The sequence below is a fragment of the Erpetoichthys calabaricus genome, chromosome 1, assembly GCF_900747795.2.
Source record: "Erpetoichthys calabaricus chromosome 1, fErpCal1.3, whole genome shotgun sequence".
Lineage (NCBI taxonomy): Eukaryota > Metazoa > Chordata > Cladistia > Polypteriformes > Polypteridae > Erpetoichthys > Erpetoichthys calabaricus.
This window is the reverse complement of record NC_041394.2, coordinates 144,264,051-144,289,460: the sequence shown is the minus strand read 5'-3', so window position 1 is coordinate 144,289,460 and position 25,410 is coordinate 144,264,051. Positions and strand designations below refer to the sequence as shown.

Below are 25,410 nucleotides of genomic sequence, written 5' to 3'. Positions count from 1 at the left end.
GAGTACATTTTACATGGATTTTTAAAAATTGTTTTCTTCGATTGAGCACATGATAAATGTGTGGTCCAAACTGCTTATTCTTACACAATAATTTGGTGTTCTGTCCCCAACAGTCCTGGCACTGCAAAAAAAACAGTTGACTAACACGTGTATTTATTATTTTAGACGTCTTATATTGTTATAAACATTAAGTGGGAAAAGACAAAAAGGAACCTTAAAATTACAGTTGAAGCTATTATGATGAAATGTAAGCATTGGGAAGTACATATATTGTTTTGTTATTTTATATTAGTTCACAGTATTTAAAAACGTGTTGCCCAACCCTGCTTTCAGGAGGCCTCAGTGATGACAGATTTAAATTTCAAACATTTTCCTAATTTTTAATTTTCATAATTGGCATAACATAGAATCATCCATCTTCATTTATGATTCTGAGTGTTTGAGAGCGCTATAAACAACAATGTAAGCAGTGTGGCAGGCCGCTGGGGGTGGTACCCAGCCGGGACACCCGAGAGGACCAGAGGAAGACTTGCGCCTCCTCCAGACCAGGAGGGGGCAACCACCCTGGTTGTGTTGGGGATCACGGGTGCAGGGCTTGGAAGCCCAACCCTGTAGGGGCCCGTAGTCACCGCCAGGGGGCGCCCCGGTGCCTAGAGAGCCCTGGACCTCAGTACTTCTGCCACACCCGGAAGTGCTGGAGGGAAGAAGAACGGGGACACCCGGAGTCCTTCTGGGTGTGCAGCCGGCACTTCCACCACACAGGGGAATGTCGGCAGAGGAGTGTCGGGAAGCATCTGGAGCCCATCCGGGTGTGCATAAAAGGGGCCGCCTTCCTTCAGACAGTAACTGGAGTTGGGCGGAAGTAGACAAGAGTCGTGTTGGAGAGGAGTGGAGGCGGCCTGAAGAAGGCAGGCACTGGAGAGAGAGGCCTGGACTTTGGGAGATTGGTGCTGGAGGCACTGGGTTTGTGCAATGAGAAGTGCTGTAAATAGTGTAAATAAATGTGTGTTGGGTGCAAATACGATGTCCGTCTGTCTGTGTCCGGGCTGCTTCCCACAGCAGTTTTTTTGCTATTAATGGGAGTCTAGCTTTTACACCATTCTTTCAGAGAATAACAAAATAGTACAGTCTAACAATCCAATTATCTTATCAGTATTAGGTCCAAGGCAAGAAGCAATCATTGTTGGGGAACCAGTCCATTGCAGGTACCACTTATGCTCACACAAACACTCACAGAAGGCCACTTAGAATCATCGATTAACTCTCCCAATTTAAAGAGTAAGTGTTTGATTCTCTTCATCAAGAAAATGGTTGTGCATCTCTGCCTTACTTAAAATTCCGGTGTTGTTATAGAATAAAATATAATTATTCTTTTTTTTGGTTGCTAAAGTTGATACTAGACTCTGTTGGTTTAGAAAACAATAAGATGGATAACAAAGATAAGGAAACGTGTCTATTTGAACGTTTCGACGTGAACTTTAAAGGCATGTTGGAGAAATTAGTGGAACACATTGAAGAAACTAACTCCAAACTGAAAAGGCTTGATGATCATATTAATGACGTTTCAGACCAGCTGGAAGACGTTAAGCAGGGACTCACGGCTCGAGTGGAAACAGCGGAACAAATGGCATCTAACGCCGATGAAAAAGCCACAGCTGCGAACTCGGAATACAAAAAACTTGGAGACAGACTTGCAGCCCTGGAGGATGGGTGCAGAAGAAACAATATAAGAATTGAGGGTATACCTGAGAAACGAGAAAGCTCAAGCCCAGTGAAATTTGCAGTAGAATTACTGTCTAAAATAATTGGAGATGACTTTAAACTCGACAATGAGATAGCCACGGCTTATCGCACAAAGATACCAAGCGCCTTTAAATCTAGGTCTTTTATTGTCCGCTTCGAACGACTAAGATGTAAGCTTGATGTGATGGCACTTCTCAGACACAAGCAAGAGATTATATTCGAAAATAATCTTATTCGTATTTTTCCCGACTTCTCACCATCAACAGCTGCAAAACGCAGATCCTACAACGACATTAAAAGGATGCTACGGGAAGCCGATATCAAATACAGCCTCTTGTATCCTGCCAAACTGAAAGTGGAAGTTCAAGACGGACATTATATTTTCTTCAGCAAAGAAGAAGCTGAAAAAGAATTAAAGAAGCTGTTTCCGACACTTTTTTTGAAAGTTAATTAAAATTAAAGAGCCGTATTCTATCAAGGCACGGGAAAGACCCATGATCTGATCGCTGGATCCATGTTTAAAGAGACTGGTATTATAATTATACATCTCTTATTCTCTTTTTTTTAATTTTTTTTTTATCTGGACTTTATATGTTATATGTTTATGTTTTAATCAGAGTTATAGAGTTATAGACGTGAGTGTGAAAATGTGGAAGTGATTAAAGTAGGATTCGTTTTATTTATTTATTTTTTTATTTCTTTTCTTTTTTTTTTTATTTTTCTTTTTTTTTTTTTTAATTTATTTATTTATTTTATTTTACTATGCCTTAAAGTAGACTGTTTAACTTCATACCCTTGGTTTAATGCTTGTTATACTATTTATACAATTACCATTATACTATTACAGTATGAATTACCAGGTTTATCCTGGACTAGTTTTTAAAATCACTCCCAGGGTTGTTTTTTTTTTTTTTTTTTTTAACCTTAATATCTTAACTTAAAAGCGCTGAAGATTATTTCAAGATTAAATATTGTTAATGAGAACATTTTCGGCAGATAGTATTAAGGATTTAACTGTAAAAGATATCTCTGTTTTAATTCTGTAACGCCGCTGCAGGGTGGGGTTTGTTTTGTTTTGGACGTGCTCTGTCTCTTCATATGTCAGAGGACTGGAACATCGCGAAGTGGGGTCTAGCCTCATGTGGGGAGGCAAAATGGGGGGGTGGGGGGATAAAGGGGGGAGAGAGGAGAGCAGGTTATATCTAATCTATTCTTATAATCCTTATAATTATAAATATCAATGCAGCAACAGGCTAACATGCAACAACTCCTGGGGAATCTTGAAACTAAGATTAAAACTGCCATATTACCAATTAAAAACTATAAAATGACATTAAAAACTCAGAATCAATGTCTCCATGATGGGACAGTTAACTTTGTGAGCTGGAATGTTAAAGGCCTGAATCACAAATTAAAGAGAAAGAAAGTATGCTCTCACCTAACAGGCTTAAACGCTAAAATAGTATTTTTACAGGAGACCCACTTACTAACCAAGGATCAGTTCAGATTACAAAAAGACTGGACTGGCCAAATGTTCCATTCTAGCTTTATAAAGAAAACTAGAGGGGTGGGAATTCTCATACATAGAACAGTTCCATTTGTAGCATCAGAGGTAGTGTCGGACCCTGAAGGGAGATATGTGATGGTCATGGGCAACTTATATAACAGTAAAATGATTTTGATAAATGTTTATGCACCCAATGTTGATGATAAGGAATTCATGCAGAATCTATTTGCATCCATTCCCAGTGTGAACACTCATAAAATTATAATGGCTGGGGACTTTAATTGTGTTTTAAATCCACTCTTAGATAGGACTCCTGTGACAGGGGGGACGACATCTAATACTGCAAAGATAATTACACAGTTTTTAAATGATCACAACTTATCAGACCCCTGGAGGTTTCTTAACCCAAACTCAAGAACATACTCGTTCTACTCACCAGTGCATTATAGCTACTCAAGAATTGATTATTTTTTTATAGATAATAATTTCCTGCCTACAATTAAATCATGCAAATATGACACAATTGTTATCTCTGACCATGCCCCTCTAGTCTTGGAGCTAAAATCAATAAGCCCCTCGTACTCACCTCGCAGATGGCGTCTTAACCCTCTTTTATTGGCAGACGAGAACTGCACAGAATTTATATCCAAACAAATCAGCTTCTTCCTAGAGACAAACACGTCTACAGAGGTTTCTGCAGGAACACTCTGGGAAACTCTAAAGGCCTTCCTAAGAGGCCAGATTATTTCATATCTTTCCCATAGAAATAAATTAGAAACCAAGAAAGTGTCAGAGCTAAGAAATGAAATTACTAGAATAGATGAAGAACAAGCCAGGCGTCCAAGTGAAGCTCTTCACAGGAAAAGGCAGGCCTTGCATACAGAACTTAACATCTTAACAACTAAAGAAACTGAACAACTTATTTATAAGTCTAGACAGCATTACTATGAACACGGAGAAAAAGCTAATAAGCTTTTAGCTCAACAAATTCATAAACAAGAAGTTCACAATGCAATACCAGTAATCACCAACAAGAATGGAGAAGAAATCATCGACCATAATAAAATAATGCACACATTTAGAGATTACTATAAGTCTTTATATTCCACTGAGCCCAAAGAAGACAACACGCAATCTAATGCATTTCTGGATAATTCACAAATACCACAAATAGATGCTTTAAGTGCTGAGGAACTAGATAAACCTCTAACGCTAACAGAATTACTAGACGCTATAAAGTCACTACAAAGCGGGAAATCATCAGGCCCTGATGGTTACCCCGTAGAGTTTTATAAGAAATTCTCCACTCAGCTAGCTCCACTCTTATTGGTAACATTTACAGAAGCTAAAGACCACCAAATACTACCTGAAACATTTCGACAAGCATTAATCACCGTCTTTCCTAAACAAAATAAGGACTTGTTACAATGTGCATCATATAGACCAATTTCACTCCTGAATAATGATGTTAAGATACTCTCAAAAATCCTAGCTAGAAGGATGGAGAAAGTGCTGCCCTCGGTAATATCACAAGATCAAACTGGATTTATTAAAGGCCGACATCTATCTTCAAATCTCCGACGCTTGTTTAATGTTATATATTCACCAGCAAAATCAAACACCCCAGAGATATTACTATCATTAGACGCAGAAAAGGCATTTGACATGATCGAATGGAATTACCTTTTCACTGCATTGGAGAAATTTGGGTTTGGCCCGAATATTTGTGCTTGGATTAAACTACTGTATACCAGTCCAGAAGCTTCAGTTTGTATTAATAAAATTTGCTCAGACTACTTTAAACTAGAACGTGGTACCAGACAAGGATGTCCCTTGTCGCCACTGTTGTTTGCAATCGCTATTGAACCACTGGCGGTTCACTGTCGAAATTCTCATCAGATAAAGGGGATTGTCAGAGAAGGACTGGAACAGAAAATTTCTCTATATGCAGATGATATGGTCTTATATATATCGGACCCAGAAAACACTGTCCCTGCTGTTTTAACAGCACTAACAGAATTTCAAAAGATATCTGGTCTTAGAATTAATCTGAATAAAAGTATACTCTTTCCAGTGAACTCACAAGCATATAATATTAAATTAGACACCCTACCTTTTACCATAGCAGATCAGTTTAAATACCTAGGGGTAAATATCACAAGTAAACATAAAGCTCTTTATCAACAAAATTTTGGCGTCTGTATGGAAAAAATTAAGCAAGACTTGCATAGATGGTCAACCCTTCATCTCACTCTAGCCGGAAGAATTAACAGTGTTAAGATGAATATCCTTCCTAAACTTCTCTTTTTATTTCAAAACATTTCAATATATATCAATAAATCGTTTTTTAAACAGTTAGATTCAATAATAACCTCATTCATTTGGAACTCAAAACACCCACGTATCCGAAGAGCGACCCTACAAAGACCTCAGGCAGAAGGTGGCATGGCTTTACCTAATTTTCAGTTTTATTACTGGGCAGCAAACATACAAGCCATAAAAACCTGGACACAAATAAATGCACATACACAGGCTTGGTCTGCAATAGAAGTAAAATCCTGTAGTACTTCTTTATATTCCCTGCTCTGCTCTCCAATAAATGAAAGTTATCGCAAATATACTAATAACCCAATTGTGCTTTACTCACTCAGAATATGGAACCAAATTAGGAAGCATTTTAAGATGGAAAATCTTTTATCAGTGGCACCTTTGCAAGGGAACCACCTCTTTCAACCTTCGCAAGTATATCCAGTTTTTAATACCTGGAAAAGTTTTGGGATTAAAATGCTCAGAGATCTTTATATAGACAACATATTTACATCTTTTGAACAATTACGTTCAAAATTTAACCTCCCAGCTACACATTTCTTTTACTATCTTCAAATTAGAAATTTTGTTAAACAGAAATTGCCCGATTTCCCCCACCTTGCACCCTCCACAATGCTGGAAAAAATACTGCTCAATTCCGAGGAAACAAACACTATTTCCGCAATATATAAAATCTTATTAGAGTCCCTACCTTTCAAAGATCCAAGAGGACATTGGGAAGAAGATCTCTTAATCAATATATCAGAAAAGGAGTGGAAGGTAGCAAAGCAGAGAATTCACTCGAGTTCTATATGCGCAAAGCATAGAATTATTCAACTAAAAATTATATATCGAGCTCATCTGTCTCGCTTAAAACTGTCCAAAATGTTTCCAGGCCAGGATCCAACCTGCGAGCGCTGCAACCAAGCTCCTGCCTCACTGGGTCACATGTTCTGGGCCTGCACCAAACTAACATTATTTTGGACAAAAATTTTTAAGTGCCTCTCAGACAGCCTTAGTATCACAATCCCTCCTAACCCACTAACAGCTGTATTTGGTGTCCTTCCAGATGGACTTGAATTGGAGAAGGACAAACAAACGGTGATTGCATTCACTACACTCTTGGCACGCAGACTTATTTTGTTAAATTGGAAGAATCCTAATTCTCCTCTTATAAGTCAGTGGGAAACTGATGTTTTATATTATTTGAAATTGGAAAAAATCAAATTTTCAGTTAGAGGATCTGTACAAAATTTTTTCAAAACTTGGCAGGATTTAATCAATATTATTTTAGAATAAGAGAATTAACTATTATTGTATTTAACTCCCTTCTCCATCTCTTATTTATATAGATATTTACTTCTCCCCTTCTTTTGTCTAATGTTGCCTTATTAAAAAGCTTAAAGAAATTTTCCTTTAGCTAAGCTCTCCTTCTCAGGGATGGGGTTTGATTTGTTTTCAAATTTGTTGGGTTATAAATGGATCTGTTTGTATGGAATGATTACAATGAAAATTAATAAAATAAAAATATAAAAAAAAAAAAGAAAACAATAAGATGTACATCATATCACAGACAGTTTTTATACTGTTCACTGCCAAAAATTAAAACATAATTTGCTTTAAAGAAGCTTCAATTGCTTATTTAGCTCAACATTATTTATTTTTTACTCTTTTATAGTGCACTATTTTTGGTTAAATGTGATTTTATTTTTGTACTTCACAAATTTAATAAAAATTAAGCATTTTTGGTATTTTTTGTAATTATTAAGAGTCTCTGTGCTTTGTTTGTTTGAGGTTCTATTTGAGGCATATTAGATAAAGCAGAACAGTGGATGTTAGTTTATCACATTTAAGAACACACACAGTCATTTAGGCTGAGAAAATTTGTATCATCTAAAATCCTAACAACAAGTCTTTACAATGTGGGAGGAAAGTGACCAAGCCAATATGAAGCCAATATGAATTTCTGAATTTGAGAACTGGGCTGGGAATCAGTGCTGCTGTACAATCCCTTATGTAATAGTTAAGCTGTCAAATGAATAGTAATTTCCTAGTGAAATATCTCTGCTGCATTTCTTGCCCACTTTAATAGGCAAATCTTGAAAGACAGCTCCCCAGAGTGCTTCAAATGGGGATGGAAATTCAACATTTGACCTTAAAGGCAAAATTATATAGTCATACACCCCATTACTAGGTAGTGAGAAAAGTGCTATATAAATGTAAAGAATTATTATTATTAAAAGGCACAAACACCCACTTTCACTGTGATATTTTTCCTATTAAAAGGCTGTCACGGTGTCTTCAAATATGCCAAAAAAGGGAAACACATTAAGAAAAACTAACCCACAAAATAAATAAATCATGTAACGTGTTGCATCTGCCTACTGCATTAAGCAGAAAAATGAATTCAGAAACAGTGAGACCTTAAATATATCAGTAAAGTGAAACAAATGTCAGAGAGAAGTAAAGCTGTTAAATGTCACCTACAAATAGCCATAGCCATCTGTTTTATATCTTACCATTAACCAAATCCATGATGAATATTTAAATTTTAATAGTTGTTAAAATATTTTTGCCTAATATTGTAACTGTTAAATAATTTATGTTTAATAATTATACTTAACATTACGGTATATTTAAAATGGGTCATAGGTAGTAAAATTATTGCAGAGTTTATGTCAATGGTTTCACTCTCACTCTCCCTGCTGAAAAAATAAAATGCAACAAATTCTTCTAATACATAATCAAATACAATATCGAGCAGCTTTATAAATAAACATTTGTGAAGAAACTGAATGATAAACAGGTCTCATTTCTAAGGAAGTTGTTTTCTTGGTGTATTAGAATATTGGGATTCCTTCTGGATACCTAAGATGAATATAATTTTCCCATATCATTTTTTCAGCAAAAATACACTGTTTAATCTAATAAGCACATAACTAGTAGCAATTACAAAAATGTATTTGTGCTATTACCTAACATATTTAAATTAGTGCCTACATCAGAGAATGTGAAAAGTGGTTAGTGTGGATGAGAGTGCCCTGCAAATTATTGGCACTCCCTGCTGATCCTGTTCTCGCCTTATGATAGTGTTTCTCAACCTTTAAGTATTGCGACCCGAGTTTTCATAACAGTTTTAATTGCGCCCCCCTAACGTTTTTTTTGAAAGGAACCCACTAATACCAATTTGTTCTTTTTTAATTAATGATATATCATAGATGCATATTTTATTATACTGTACCTACTTAACTTTTATCGACATTTATCTAACTCTATATTTATTTTTCTAGTATCAGAATGTAGTTTAAGTTAATTTGTTTTGGTTTCAATAGATGTATTTTTCATATTTTTGATTCTTGTTTTCTTTTTTTCACATCTTCGCGCCCCCATTTTTGTTACTTCATGTCCCTCTAGGGGGGCTTTCCCCACAGATTGAAAACCATTGCCTCTTGACTTGTAGTAGTGAAGTAGAGTCTGGCCTTTTGCAACTCACAGATGTCATACTACACTTAGACAGTCAAAGTTGTAAATCTGTGTTTTCCTGAGCACTATGTAAAAAAGCATTTTTACTGTGCCTGACTTTAAACTTTGGCTTTATATCTAAAACACTATGAAAGCCAGAATTTTAACTTCCTGAAAAAAGTTATAATTTTTGCTTTCTCATTACTGTATATGTTATAAATCTATAATTATTTTTGCAATTACAGTTTTAGATTGAATCTTCAGATATTATGAAAACTGGGGCAAAACGTTTAGCTTTGCTAACAGACTTGGTTATATTAAAGTTCTGTAACTGACTATTGATGAATAAGACTAAAATGAAGACATGTTTATGCTACAGTTCACTGATACTGATATAAATATGATACATTTTGCTTATTTAGACAAGCCCATAATCTAAATGAGTACTCAAAAACATGTGGTAGAGCTGAGAAATACTGTGCCCAAAATCAGAAGTGGAAAATTAAAAACAGTCCAATAATCAGGCAAGAAATCCAAACAAGAATAAAATCAATAGACAAAACTCATTATTAAAAAAGCAAAAATTAGATATATTAAATGGATAAGGGAGCTCTCAGTGGTGGCTGCTGCAAAGATGAGAAATGGACATGTTGTTTGATCAATCTAATACACATTTTATTATTCTATTAAATTTCAGACATTGCTCTTCTTCCATTTTGAAAGAGTTATGGTTTAAAGATGGTTAAAAGAATAAACAATTGAGGCAAAACACCATGAAACATTTGGGAATAATGATTTCAATTAGTGGAACTGCCTTCTGGAACCTGGTTCGCTAGACTGTTTACCATTTGAAACAAATGAAATCCTATATCATTACATGTATTTGCTTATATCTTTGCTTACTTTTCATCTAAGAGAAGCAATTGGTATGCTATCACAAGGCAAAATTTACAAAACATTATCTTTTTATTGAAAAACTATTAGTTGAGTTGCAAAAGCACTCTAGAAAATGATTGGTTTTTCTCCAGGGGCTTGTGTCATGCAAGAAGGATTCTTCAAATGAATTAAAAAGTAATGCATTTGAGGAAACTGATTATGGCCACAATGGAAAAGATCCAAGTTAAAATTTTTTAGTAGTTATTCCATATATTCTTTGCAACATTTTCAGAGAAAACTAAGGGATTTTTACCTTTAAAAGGTCATTTTATAAGTGCAATGTAAAAATATTGCAGAAAGTGAGATATTCTACAGAAGTGGTAAATATCAGTGACCCCATGGACCTCTCAGAAAATGCTTAAAAATGTAAAGAGTCAATTATGTACAATATAAGTAATATTATAAATGACACATTATATTTTCTGTATATTGCCCAGTGCCCCACAACCAGTGCCGGATTAACCAATAGGCACATGTAGCATATGCTACGGGCCCCGCAATTTCGGGGGCCCCCAAATGGTGGACCCAATATTTAATGAAAAAGTGTAGCATTGAAAAACTGGTCTTTAAAAATATTATCTTTACGTTTTTAAACTGTAAATTTCTTACACAACAAAACTTTAGGGGCCCAACACATAAAATTCACATAAATATTATAAGATTCTTATTATAATCGAGATTAAAATAATTCTTTAGTCCGGTTTGAACTGTTCAGAATGTAAACTTCAGATGATGCAGACCAAAAGGGCCCCCAAATTTGAAATGTGCTACGGGCCCCCAAAGCTCTTAATCCGGCCCTGCCCACAACTATTAAATGTAATGACTTGCATCCTGATGTAACAACCTTTGTTCAAGTTTACTTTTTGTAATAATGCCTACTATAATCTGTTTACCATCTGGCAACTAATAAAATCACAAAGAATCAAGAAAAGATTCCTATTCAAGGTATGCTACTAAACCAGTGTGTCAGCTTCCACAAGTGCTTACTAAGACAATAATGTACTTCAGTTTATTAAGTCTGCTTCTGGATGGTCAAGTGCTCTGAAATTGATTGCTTTTACTGAAATTGATCTGAATAGAAAACTGCAAATTGCTTTACATTTTATGCCCATTTAATTTCATTTTTATTAAAACTTGGCTTTTCTTTGTTTTAAATCTACTTAGAGGAAACTGGGGTCATCAAGCAGTTTTATTCTATCGTACACAAGGCCATTGCTTCAATATTATGCTGCCTTGATGGCTAGTCAGAACATAAATGACTATGTTCAGTTTTAGAAGTATTTTTATTTTATCTGCTAAGATATAGGAAACATTTCATGGCATATCTAGGAAGGGTAAAACTTTTATTTTTAAAAGTATCAAGTAAACACAGAGCTATATGTATTTGCTTTGTGTATCACCTATTTAAATATTATATTTAGACAGTGACAGTCTTTAATTTAAGTCTGAACATTATCCACTGTGCTGTGTGACACTGATGTTTATATTTGTAAGGTATTCATTCATTCTTCTATTGCTAAGGATTTTTATTCCAATACACAGTTAAAGATTGTAATATTTATGGAAAAATGTTTTGTAATAGCATGCATTGTGAACAATTATGTATATAATAAATTTTTTGGGCTTAGAAATGACAGAAGCAGACTTTTTAAAGACCTAGAAAATGAATTAGGTTAAATTCATTTGGTGTAAAAAGGAAGATGTATACAGTAAAACATATTTCTGACCTAGGTGCAGACTATATATGTTCCTTTAGTGATAATTCTGCATGTCCACTTCTTTGAGCATAAGATATGCTACAGTGCTGATAAAAAATATTTTAATTTAAAAACAGTCTATAATGATCATTTTTTCAGTTAATAATTAATCAGTACTGATATTAATTATTTTTAATAAGATCATGTTATTTGTTTGTAAACCTACATTTGTAATGCTGTTTTGTACTCTGCAGATCATCATGGGAGTCATCCTGTTGTATTACCTGCTAGACTACAGTGCTCTGATTGGTGCATCAGTTATAGTGCTGTTGGCCCCAGTACAGTACTTCATAGCAACAAAGCTTGCTGACGTGCAAAAGAGTTCTCTGGTGAGTATCAGTTTCTTATCTTTTGTGTCTGAAGCTTGGCTGATTTTAACATAACTAACACAAGCCTGAAATGAAAGAACAACAGGACATTGTTTACATTACACAGAAGGACTGTAGTGAAAATACATACATTATTTTTTGGAAAGTTCCTACAGTGCATTGATCTCTCTTCTAATTTCTGTCTTTAAAAACTATTGACCATAGTTAGCTATTGACAATTTACCTTTAACAATTGAGTCCTCTTACTGCTGCACATTCAAATATTGTTTACAGAAACATAGCCCATAGAGGCCTTTATACATGAATTAGCATTTTGAACTATTGAAGAAATGGAGCTTAAGAAAAAGTGTAACTCATGTCATTTTGCATAACTATGTTAAATTATGATTTCACCTTTGTAGTTATCTTTAGTTTTCGCTTATTTAACAAAAATAAAATTGTTTGAAAGTAAATTATCAGTCGCATACATTTTTATCTATTCCTTTAACCTTAAAGCACTTCCATTAAAACTAAATGGGAATAACTTTGTAAGTTAAGCATTAACCGTCTTGGGTAACGCTGAGAATATCCATAATTCTTTTCATATTTGGCCCAATATAAAAACAGTTTTCCAGAGAAAAGGCCATTCATTATGATCAACATATCTTGCCAATTCCTGTTCACCTAACCATTGCATACATCCCCCAAGTAGCACTATCTAGCACATAACTTATTCCACATATGAGAATCTTACATATAGCCAGTTTTTTTGTGTGCCCCCACATTATAGTTGAACTTTTTAAAGTAAAAGTTGATATCCACTGTGCTAATGTCTTCATAATTTTGAAAACTTAAGTCAGGTTTTATCTTAACTTTGACTGCTTAAACCAGGGGTACCCACACTTTTTCGGCTTGCGAGCTACTTTTAAAATGACCAGGTCAAAATGATCTACCTACATTAAAAATTATATATATTGTCGCAATACAGATAAAGGTTTGGGGCAGCCACCCGTATAATGAGGTATCCAAAGTTGTATATGCAAAAATAAAGAGCACTGAAGTGCTTTCAACAGAGTCCACAACAAGACTGACACATAGAGGAAACGGTTAGACTTTTAAAGGGGAAGACAGGAAGTGAGGTCATATGAGTCTGGCACAGGATCATCTGCCATTGGTTGAAGCCTGGAGGTGACATCACAGGGGCCGGAGCCAGTAAGGTCTTCTTCCATTGGCTCGGTCCCGGAAGTGACGTCATGAGAGCCAGGTGAGATCTCCCAGGAATGGTCTACAGGCAAGGGAAAAAAAGAATCAGTGCACTCTGCCACATCCCGGCATGCCTCAGAACTGTCTTCCCTTGAGCCCTTTAGCTGCCTCCCATGCGCACGTGTGTGACAAGGCCCCCCCCTTAGCCCAGACCCGTCGGGTCAGGCGGACCCAACCGAGAGGTTGTGAACCCGAGAAAGAGCATCAGCGTTGGCATGGAGATGGCCCCGATGATGGATGAGCGAAAACTTGTACGGCTGTAGGTCAAGAAACCACCTGGTGACCTGCAGATTCGACTCCTTGTGCAGGGCCATCCACTGTAGGGGTGCATGGTCCATGACAAGGGTGAATTCCCGGCCCAACAGGTAGTACCTAAGCTGAGTAATCACCCACTTAATCGCCAAAGCCTCCCTTTCCACCGCCGCATACCTGGTCTCCCGGTCCAACAGTTTCCGGCTCAGGAACATGACGGGGTGTTTCACACCATCGACACTTTGGCTCAGCACGGCCCCCAGGCCTGTGTCCGAAGCGTCCGTCTGGAGGATGAAAGGCAGAGAAAAGTTAGGTGCTTTCAAAATGGGTGCGGACGTAAGGGCCTGCTTCAAGTCACTAAATGCAGCGCCAGTCTTTTCAGTCCATACCACTATGTTCGGGGCCCTCTTCTTTGTTAAATCAGTCAAGGGTGCCGCTCTTTCTGAGAATCGGGGTACGAACCGGCGGTAGTACCCCGCTAATCCAAGAAAGGCTTGGACTTGCCGCTTGGTTCGCGGACGGGGCCATTTCAAAATGGTATCCACTTTTGAGCACTGTGGCCTTACGGTACCCCGACACACAAGGTAGCCTAAATATTTGGCCTCGCTTAATCCAAAGAAACATTTCTTGGGATTAATCCAGAGCCCGGCCTCACCAAGTGCCCGCAATACCGATCGTACCTGCTGTATGTGCTCCTTCCATGTGCTGGAATAGATGACCACGTCATCGAGGTAGGCCGCACTGTATGAATTGTGAGGTCGGAGCACTTTGTCCACCAGACGCTGGAAGGTTGCTGGAGCCCCGTGTAACCCAAATGGAAGGACACGATACTGCCAGTGTCCGCTAGGGGTGCTAAACGCGTTTTTTTCCTTCACGGAGTCCGTTAAAGGAACCTGCCAGTACCCCTTAGTCATGTCAAGTGTGGTCAAGTATCGAGCCTGCCCAAGCCTCTCGAGGAGGTCATCCACTCGCGGCATTGGATAGGCATCAAATTGGGAGACTTGATTAAGCCGACGGAAGTCATTGTAAAACCTCCAACTCCCGTCAGGCTTCTTGACTAGCACAATGGGACTGGACTAGGAACTATAACGTTCCTCAATCACACCTAGATCCAGCATGTGCTTGATCTCAAGCTCCACTTCAGCCCTTTTTACCTCAGGAAGACGATACGGGCGTTCTCGGACAATAACCCCGGGCTCTGTCACTATGTTGTGCTCAATCAGAGAGGTCCTTCCAGGGTTTTCACTGACTACCTCCCAAACGGCCCAGATAACTGTTTCCAGCTCCTGCCGTTGTCTAGGACTTAAATCCGTGCCAAAGTTAAGGTTAGCAGTGTGAGTGAAGAGTGAGTGGTGCTGGCCGGAGGAGGGATCAGGCTCCCTGTCCTTCCACAGTTTCAGCAGGTTAATATGATAAACCCGCTCCCTCGGCCGATGATTGGGTTGACTCACCAAATAGTCGACGAGGCCCTTCCTCTCCTTAACTTCGTAGGGGCCTTGCCAGTGGGCAAGCAACTTAGAGTGGGAGGTAGGCACTAGAACCATGACCCGATCTCCCGGTTGGAACTCCCGGAGAGACGTGCCGGAGTTGTAACAACGGACCTGTGCTGCTTGGGCCTCTTCCATGTGACTTTTAAGGAGGGGCCTATTCTTTCGAAATCTATTGCGTAATTGCACGATATATTCTAATATATTTGTAGTGGGAAGAGCCACTTCTTCCCATCCTTCTTTTAGAATATCTAATATGCCCCAGGGTTGTCGCCCATACAGTAATTCAAAAGGGGAGAACCCCATGGAGGCTTGTGGGACTTCCCGATAGGCAAAAAGGACGAGGGGGAGGAGCTGATCCCAGTTCCTTCCATCCTCGCTGACCACCTTACGTAGCATCTGCTTGAGAGTCTGATTAAATCTCTCCACTAGACCGTCGGTTTGAGGATGATACACCGCGGTCTTTAAATGCTTTATTTTCATTAACTTGGCAGTCTCCCTGAACGTCTCCGAGGTGAAAGGTGTCCCCTGGTCCGTCAAGACTTCCTTGGGGATACCCACGCGCGAAAAGACCCCTAGTAATTCCCGTGCGATGGCTTTAGAGGTAGCTGAGCGCAACGGAACAGCTTCGGGGTATTTGGTAGTGTAATCCACGAGGACCAGGATGTATTTGTGTCCTCGGGCTGAGGGCTGCAAGGGTCCGACTATATCGACCCCAATTCGGTGGAAGGGAACATCAATCAGGGGAATAGGAACGAGAGGAGCATGGTCCCTTCTTGGAATTTGTCGCAATTGACACTCCGGGCCGGAATTGCAAAAGCGACGAACCTCCTCATTGATTCCTGGCCAGTAGAAACAGAGCTTAATCCGCTCCAAGGTTTTTTCGGTGCCCAAGTGGCCACCTAGGAGGTGGGCATGTGCTAACTCACAGACCTGCCGCCGGAAGGGTCGCGGGATTAGCAGTAGCCTTCTCTCCTGCCCATCATGCATCGCTACCCGATAAAGAAGGTTGTTTTCTAAGACAAAGTCCACAACAAGACTGACACATAGAGGAAACGGTTAGACTTTTAAAGGGGAAGACAGGAAGTGAGGTCATATAGGTCTGGCTCAGGATCATCTGCCATTGGTTCAAGCCCGGAGGTGACATCATGAGAGCCAGGTGAGATGTCCTGGGAATGGTCTACAGGCAAGGGAGAAAAAGAATCAGTGCACTCTGCCACATCCCGGCATGCCTCACAACTGTCTTCCCTCGAGCCCTTTAGCTGCCTCCCATGCGCACGTGTGTGACTACATATATATATATATATATATATATATATATATACTGAGTATACTTTATACATTAAATATATGTTGTCGTACCTTGCATAACTGAATAACCTTTATGGCACATTTCTTATGCTTAATGATGCTTCGGTGCGTCTGCCTTTGCTTTTGAATTCAGCTGAGTGAAAAATGACGGCTGTCCGATTAACTGCGATTTTAGTTCCCTCTCCTTTCTCTTTCTCAGATCACTTTTCGGAAGGAAGTCAGTTTCGTATTTTTATGAACAGTTCGAAAGTGCCTTTCCACATTTTCCTTCTTTGGAATAGCAATGATAGATTGACAGGTTAGACAAACGCACCTCGATTGTGACAATGAGAGAAAAAAAGTCCTCTTTCAATTCCACATCCAGCCCATACCCTCCCCAAACAAATTTTTTTTTTTAAATCCCTTCTTTACTCGATATAAATTGGAAGGCTAACTAGATTACAACCGGAGTTTTGCAGTAGCTCGCACATTTGATTGTGTGTGCGGGATGACCAGTATGTTAGAAGAAAAGAGATCTCAGACTGGCCACCCTGTATGTCAATCAAGTGGCAAATGCCATAGGGAGGATATATAATAGACTAACGTTAAAAAAATTTTTTTTTTGAATGCAATGCGATCTACCTGCACTACCTTTGCGATCTACCGGTCGATCGTGATCGACACATTGGGCACCTCTGGCTTAAACTGACAAGATTCAGTACTGTTAGAATTTCGTCATAGTTCTTACTCCACAGTCATGAAGTATTTCTAGTTTCTCTTCTGTATGTTTCTTTTCTAGAGCTGATATATCCTTTTAGTAAAAGGTATACTAAAACAGCACACAGCATTCTACATGATGCCTCACAAATATGTTGTATTACCTCCTTTGACTTGTACTCAACATAATATGCTATGTAATCATTTTTTGTCTAGGTATGGACAGTGACAAAATCACTATTAGTCCTTCCCATAAAGTCCTTTTAAAATTCTCACTCTGTGCTGTCTTCTTTCTTCTTCTTTCAGCTGCTCCCATTAGGGGATGCCACAGCGGATCATCTTCTTCCATATCTTCCTGTCCTGTGCATCTTGCTCTGTTAAACCCATCACCTGCATGTCCTCTCTCACCACATCCATAAACCTTCTCTTAGGCCTTCCTCTTTTCCTCTTGCCTGGCAGCTCTATCCTTAGTATCCTTTTCCCTATATATCCAGCATCTCTTCTTTGCACATGTCCAAACCAGCGCAATCTCGCCTCTTTGACTTTGTCTCCAAACCGTCCAACCTGAGCTGACTCTCTAATGTACTTGTTCCTAATCCTATCCATCCTTGTCACACCCAATACAAATCTTAGCATCTTTAACTCTGCCACCTCCAGCTCTGTCTCCTGTTTTTTGCTCAGTGACACCGTCTCCAACCCATATAACATAGCTGGTCTCACTACCATTCTGTAGACCTTCTAGTTCACTCTTGCTGATACCAGTCTGTCACAAATTACTCTTGACACTCTTCTCCACTCATTCCACCTTGCCTGCGCTCTCTTTTTCACCTCTCTTCCACAATCCTCGTTACTCTGTATCGTTGATCCCAAGTATTTAAACTCATCCACCTTCGCCAACTCTTCTCCCTGCATCCTCGCCATTCCACTGACCTCTCTTTCATTTATACACATGAATTCTGTCTTGTTCCTACTGACCTTCATTCCTGTCCTCTCTAGAGCATATATCCACCTCTCCAGGGTCTCCTCAACCTGCTCCCTACTCAAAACACTAAATGTAGGAAGTGCCCAGAATCAAACCCGCAACCCCTTGATTATGAGTCAGCAGTTCTTACCGCTGCACCACCCAAGCGGTTGTGTCAAAGTCTTACCCTAACCCGATTTCTTTTCCTTCAGTTATATTCTTGAATAAAAACGAATTTGTTTTGTTGTACTTATATCTTTTATGAAAGTGTTTATTTGATATTTAGACTTCAGTCTTCACATATTATACACTTCATGTCAAAATTTTGTCATTAGTACTACAACATGAAAAAAATTTCTGTTTAAGGTATGTGTTCCACATTTCCTGTAATCCTACATTTACCCAGATCATTACAGACACAGAACACACATGAAATGCATGTGTTCCAAATAACGATATATTATTTACCCTGTACAATTCCAGGCACCTCACACCCATACAAAGAGACTTAAACTGAGAGAACTTTTTGTCCGAGTTAAACTGCGGCGGTTGGGCGGGGGCGGTTTTGGGAGGGATGGGGATATATGGGATAGCAAACTGCTTGCTGCTTGTGCTGATGGACACATTTGCAAAACAAAAAACACAAATGTAGAGGTGCGAAGGAATGAAAGGTGGCCGAGGATTATGATTTTTTTGTAGTCTTCAGGGATTTTAGTACACTTCTTCTCCACTTCTCAAACAGCCTCTCACTTTCCAAGATTCCATTAAACAATCTGGTTAAAAACTCCACTGCCATCTCTCCTAAACACCGCCATGTTTCCACAGGTATGTCATCTGGACCAACAGCCTTTCCATTCTTCATCCTCTTCATAGATGTTCTTACTTCCTCCTTGCTAATCCAATGCCCTTCCTGATTTACTATTACCACATCATCCAAACTTTTCTCTCTCTCATTCTTTTTCATTCATCAGCCTCTCAAAATACTCTTTTCATCTGCTCAACACACCCTCCTCGCTTGTGAGTATGTTTCCATCCTTATCCTTTATCACCCTAACCTGCTGCATATTTTTCCCAGCTCGGTCCCTCTGTCTAGCCAATCGGTACAGGTCCTTTTTACTCCCTCCTTAGTGTCCAGCCTCTCATACAACTCATCATACTCCTTTTCTTTAGCCTTCACCACCTCTCTCTTCACCTTATGCCTTATCTCCTTGTACTCTTGTCTACTTTCTGCATCTTTCTGACTATCCCACTTCTTCTTCGCCATACTTTTCCTCTGTAAACTCTCCTGTACTTCCCCATTCTACCACCAGGTTTCCTTTTCCTCCTTCCTCTGTCCAGATGTCACGCCAAGCAACCATCTTGGTGTCACCATTACTACTTCTGCTGTAGTTGCCCAGCTGTCTGATAACTCTTCCCTGCCACCCAGTGCCTGTCTACCTCCTTCCTGAACTCAACTTTGCTGTCATCCTTTTTCAACTTCCACTATTTGATCCTTGGCTCTGCCCTCACTCTCCTCCTCTTCTTGATCTCCAACATCATCATACAGACTACCATCCTATACTGCCTAATTACACTTTCCTCTGCCACCACTTTGCAGTCTTCAATCTCCTTCAGATTGACCCTCCTGCATAGGATATAATCTACCTGTATACATCTTCCTCCACTCTTGTGCATCCCCCTATGTTCCCCTCTCTTCTTAAAAAACCTGTTCACCACAGCCATATCCGTCCTTTTTGCAAAATTCACTATTATCTGACCTTCATTCCTTTCCTTGACACCATACCTACTCATCACCTCATCATCCCCTCTGTTCCCTTCACCAACATGTCCATTGAAATCCGCTCCAATCATCATTCTCTGTCCCTTCGGTACACTGTCCATCACTTCATCCAATTCACTTGAGAAATCTTCTTTCTCATTAACCGCACACCCAACTTGCGGGGCATATGCACTAACAACATTCATCATCACACTTTCAATTTCCAGCTTCATAATCATCACTCTGTCTGACACTCTTTTAACCTCCAAAACACTCTTGACATATTGTTCCTTCAGAATAACCCCTACCCCATTTCTCCTCCCATCCACACCATAATAGAACAATTTGAATCCACCTCTCATCCACCTGACTTTACTCCCCTTCCATTTAGTCTCTGGCACGCAGAATATATCAACCTTCCTTCTTTCTTTACCTTCCTCCTGCCTCCAGACACATTTTCCCCATCTTCTTCTCCTTTTTCGGCCAACAGTTGCCCAATTTCCACCAGCACCCTGTTGGCTAACAGTACTAGTGGCGGCTGTTGTTAACCCAGGCCTCGACTGATCCTGTATGGAATTCTGCATTATTGTCTGCATATTGATCTGGCAAAAATGCCTTCCTGACGTAACCCTCCCCATTTTTCCAGGCTTGGGACCGACACGAAGAAACACACTGGTTTGTGCACCCCTGTGGATGGGTTGTCACTTTGTACTGTCTAATTATATTTAATACTATTACTTCCTACACGTAACACATTTCTTTACCTTGAATTTTATCTGCCAAGCCTCTGTTTGTGTCTGAAAATTTCCAGGTATGTCTATAATGGTTTTGATGACTCTATGCTATCTTCTACAATATCTTCCATTCCACATAGTTTAATGCCATCCTCACACTTAACCAACTTGTTATAGACCATCTATATAAATTAATTAGAGCAATAACCCCAGCACGGATAACATGAGGGACAAACTTAATTGCACCATAATCCATCCATCCATCCATTTTCCAACCTGCTGAATCCGACCACAGGGTCACGGGGGTCTGCTGGAGCCAATCCCAGCCAACACAGGGCACAAGGCAGGAACCAATCCTGGGCAGGGTGCCAACCCACCGCAGGACACACACAAACACACTCACACACCAAGCACACACTAGGGCCAATTTAGAATCGCCAATCCACCTAACCTGCATGTCTTTGGACTGTGGGAGGAAACCGGAGCGCCCGGAGGAAACCCACGCAGACACGGGGAGAACATGCAAACTCCATGCAGGGAGGACCCGGGAAGCGAACCCAGGTCCCCAGGTCTCCCAACTGCGAGGCAGCAGCGCTACCCACTGCGCCACCGTGCCGCCCTGCACCATAATCCTTTGCTTAAAATAAATCATGTTGTTTGACCCTTTCTTATTAAATGGTTAATTTGTTTCCTTATAGTATTGTAGCATATTAGTGAAATTCAGTCTTCCCCTGCATCTGCATTCATTTTAACTGTTAAAAATAAAACAGAAAAACACAGAAAAAGGTTTGGAGTAGCCACACCGTATACTTGAAGATTCCAGATGAAACAGAGGAAAAAAGTCAACAATATGTCTTTGCAGATGTGATTCCAAAACAGAACTGTCATCAGGGTAGAAAGATGATGGGTTTATAGTCATTTGGAGGAAGTGACATCATCTGGCCTGGAACTGAAAATTATGTCATAGGGACTGGAGTCAGAAGTGATGTTGACAGGCCCAGGTAGGATTTCCCTTGGGTGCCCTGCAGGAGAAAGAGGAAAGGGTTAGTGCACACTTTCAGCACTTGGTCTGGCGTCAAATTACATCTTTCAAGTCCTTTAGCTGCCTCCCATGTGCATGTGTGTGACACTGTTTATTAAAGTACTTGTACTTCACAGATGATGTTGGATCTGTTTATGGGAGACATGCAAGAATTTCATTGTACTTTGTACACTAATGTATGTACTATGAACACATGACAAAAAAATTGAATTTGAACTTATTTTCCATAAATCTCTAAATCACTGATTACCTCCTTGTGGCAGTTTTCAAGTATTAACCGCCTCCCAAAAAAAAAAAAATCAGAAGAATGTGTCAACTGTAGAAAATTTAAACTAAAATGGATCATTGCTGAAGGAAAATTGCCTTTTTACTGTTTACTGACTCTTTTACAATGGCAGATATCTTCTTCATGCATATATTTAATGCCAGTGTTTCTTGCAAGTCTGGTGAGGAGCAAAAAGAAAAACGTACATATTTGGTTTAAACTGTCTAATTTGTTTTATGTATTGGATTGTCCCATGTTATAATAGGGGTTTATCTGTTTTCTAGGACTATTCTACAGATCGCCTTAAAAAAACCAACGAAATACTTAAGGGAATCAAGTTGCTCAAGCTGTATGCCTGGGAGAGCATTTTCTGTGCCAGTGTGGAGGAGACACGCCAGAAAGAGCTGACCAGCCTGAAGACCTTTGCACTCTGCACTTCTCTTTCAAGTATGACTAGAGCTAATTTTACAATGCAAGTTAAACACTTGAAAGTTAGCTTATCTGATTAGTTTTTACCTCAGATTGTAGTTTAATTCTTTGCAAGTCTACAATATGTGAGATTAAAAGTCTGGTTGACATATACTTTAAAATTATTTGAAGATTATAGATGAAACTTCTGGTTGAGGTGCACAGTAGCTCCAACCTTTATAGCCACTCTGTGCCTTAGGTGGAAGCTTTTGATGAGAAAGCAGGAGGAAGTGATGCCAAAGTTTTTTTTTTGGGTTGTGGGAAAGAGAGAGAGGCAAAAGGGCATGTTTGGTGCCTGAAGTGAGATTTGGAGACAATGGCAACTGGACAAACCATATCATGGATATTCAGGGATAGTGGACTTATATTAGGAGTTCTGAGAGATATATAAATATCCTTATTATGGTGTCTGTGTTACTGTTTTATGATTTGCCATTTGTTTATTCCTTCCTGATATTATTTATGTAGTAAAACTACTTACTATTATCCTGTGTTGAGTAGATACTACAAAAACATCACTTGAAGAATAGTAGTACATATAAGATTGAATACTTGACGTTCCCTTGTGAAACACTCAGAATGTTTCTCAGACCTGGGATACTGTGCTTTTTCAGTATAATAATGGGCAGATAACCTTGAGGAATTTAGTAGAAAATCCATTCTTGGCGCCACAGGTTTATGTATGTGGAATTATATACAACTTTGTCAATGATGTACAGTTTATATTTAGCATGTACACATTAATCATTATGGAAGTTTTTTTTTTGCCATGCTTGATACATGTCCAGAATCTAACCAAAAACATATTTACATTTATTCCAAGTGTTTTGCTGTGGTAAAATAGACCATGACAGGGAGGCAAAGCAGAGGAGAGTTCATTATCAGACCAGATAATGCATTAACTATTTTCTGTAGTGTACATAGCCACAAGCTGGTACACTTACAGTCTTTGAGACTAGAATATAATGTGGGATGGATGTCCTTACATATTGTACTTCTGAGGCTGCTGTTAGATTGAAAGTAAAATGGATGCAGTTACTGATTGACTATTAAAATCATTGGTCTCTGCTAGTGTAATGACTTGCAAGTGTTATTGATGGCACAAATGTTATGTTTTGAAAGAAAAAAGCCTTGAACATTATCTTTTCATTTGAGATTGTCATTTGTTACTATTAAATGTTAGGCATGTTCACTGAACTTCATCTTAGTGGAGAATATGCACTACTGCAGTTCTGACAAACAAAGCATCATCACTAGTTATGCTTATTTGCTACGTGAGGATGCATTGATACTTCTCAGATGCTGATAATACCAATAGCATCAGATTCTTATACTAGAACCTCACATTCCTTGTGAATATGTTGACCATTTAATTAATAATAGCAAGCAGCTGAAGTTAATAATTGAAGAACTATTTAGCTTTGTCATATTTATTTGGTGAGAACAAGGTATTTTTATTTTATCATTACTTCATAGTCTTGTACATGATGAAATACTGTAGATACAAACTTTAGCACTGTTTGATCAGAAAATAAAGGAATGAGGCTAGAAAAATTATGGAAAGATTATTGATTATATGAGAATGCATGGTCTACTTTAAGATAAGTAAAATGTCTACATTTTCCTGAAATCATAAGCTAAATGTGTTTTCATATCTTTTTACAGTTTTCATGAATGCTGCCATACCGATTGCTGCTGTTCTAGTGGTACGTTTTTTTTTAGGCTTCAAACGTTCTTTGGATTTATTGTAGAATTAAACTTAATTTTTCAAACATTTATATTGTCCAGCTTAACAATTTTATATATTTAACTAATGCATATGTTTTTAATCTGGACCTGTTTCTGAATTCTGCTTCAGATATAGGCCTTGGCAGTGGGTTCCATATTTATATGGTCTGTTGTGTAAAGAAGAACTTCCTCTTTTCCATCTTGAATGCTCATCCCCATTAATACAAATACAATTTACTATTTATCAGAAATAATTCTTCTGGATCAGTTTAGAATTTACTTATAAAATTGAAAATTCTAATTAGATTTCATTTTTTTTTATTTATATAAAGCTTTTTTAAATCCTTGCAAATTTTGTTCCTTGACTAATTAATGGATGTATGGAAATTCATTACTTTAGCGCTTTCTGTATTTTAATTTATGCTATTATCATTAAACATAAGAAAATATAAAGTGGTGAGATTTCAGTGGTGACCTTAACCACTAGAACTGTGTGTTCTTACCTTCCACCCAGCAACCACTGCCCTGTAACAGAGGTCCTCAAAGGACCAAAAGTTATTGATACCCATGCAGAGTTGGGAGGAGACACGACAGACATAGCAAGCCCAAAAGTAGAGGAGAGACACTGATAGAGAAGCATTAAAATTGAAGACTAGGGATGCAATGCCTAACCACTGGTCCACCCTTTCCAAACCAAATGCATGGCTGACTGCCACTTCTTAATATTTGGTCCAAAGGATTATTTGATTCATGCAGCTAAAATTTCAAGTAAGACTAAATTAAAGAAAGGGAATGTCCATAAGTTTACATGTGGTATTTAAAGAGGTGCTATGATTAGTTTTTCAGTGATTGTACTGAGACAAAGACCCTCTGGATAAAAGTGACAGTAATAGTAGAGAAGTCCAGGAGAAGATGAGTAATAGGCAAACATGCAATATTAACTGAGAAAATGTAACAGTGGCAACCAATGATGGCGGAAAGCAGAAACCGGTGGACAGCCCCAAAATATTTAATGAGATGTGCCATGGACATTTAGGGAACACAAGTGACAAATGGGAGCAGCTCCAAATTGCATGGCTTGAAATGAGTGAAGCAGTAAGGTATAGATAAAGCACAAATTTAATCTGAACATGCTGTTCTTTGTTTTTAGTGTGTACATAAGTACACCTCTAGCTGTAAATTTGGAGATTACAAAACATAAAAAATAATTAAGTGGTGGGAAGGGAGTAGAGAGAATATTAGAACACTATTTGCTTTAAGGGCTGATCTGTATTGGAGATAGAAAACGAATGAAGAAGAAGGGAAAGAGAACCAAGATCTCAGCAACTGGAACTTTTTAAGTCATCATAAATGTCACTCAGTTTTTAATACCTTGACTTTACTAGGGTGGAAAAAAGATGGGTCTTACTCTAATTCAAAGAGCA

General features: G+C 38.7%; 1 protein-coding gene across 7 annotated transcripts in view; it reads left to right on the top strand.

Annotated features, from left to right (window-relative positions):
- Positions 1-25,410, top strand: part of abcc9 (ATP-binding cassette, sub-family C (CFTR/MRP), member 9) — a 254,037-nt gene that overhangs the window by 77,446 nt on the left and 151,181 nt on the right. For all 7 annotated transcript variants that reach the window (XM_051923339.1, XM_051923323.1, XM_051923326.1 and 4 more), the window contains 3 exons: positions 11,907-12,041; positions 22,075-22,237; positions 23,924-23,964. In XM_051923339.1, the coding sequence (XP_051779299.1) occupies positions 11,907-12,041; positions 22,075-22,237; positions 23,924-23,964 (339 nt within the window). The remainder of the gene's footprint in view (positions 1-11,906; positions 12,042-22,074; positions 22,238-23,923; positions 23,965-25,410) is intronic.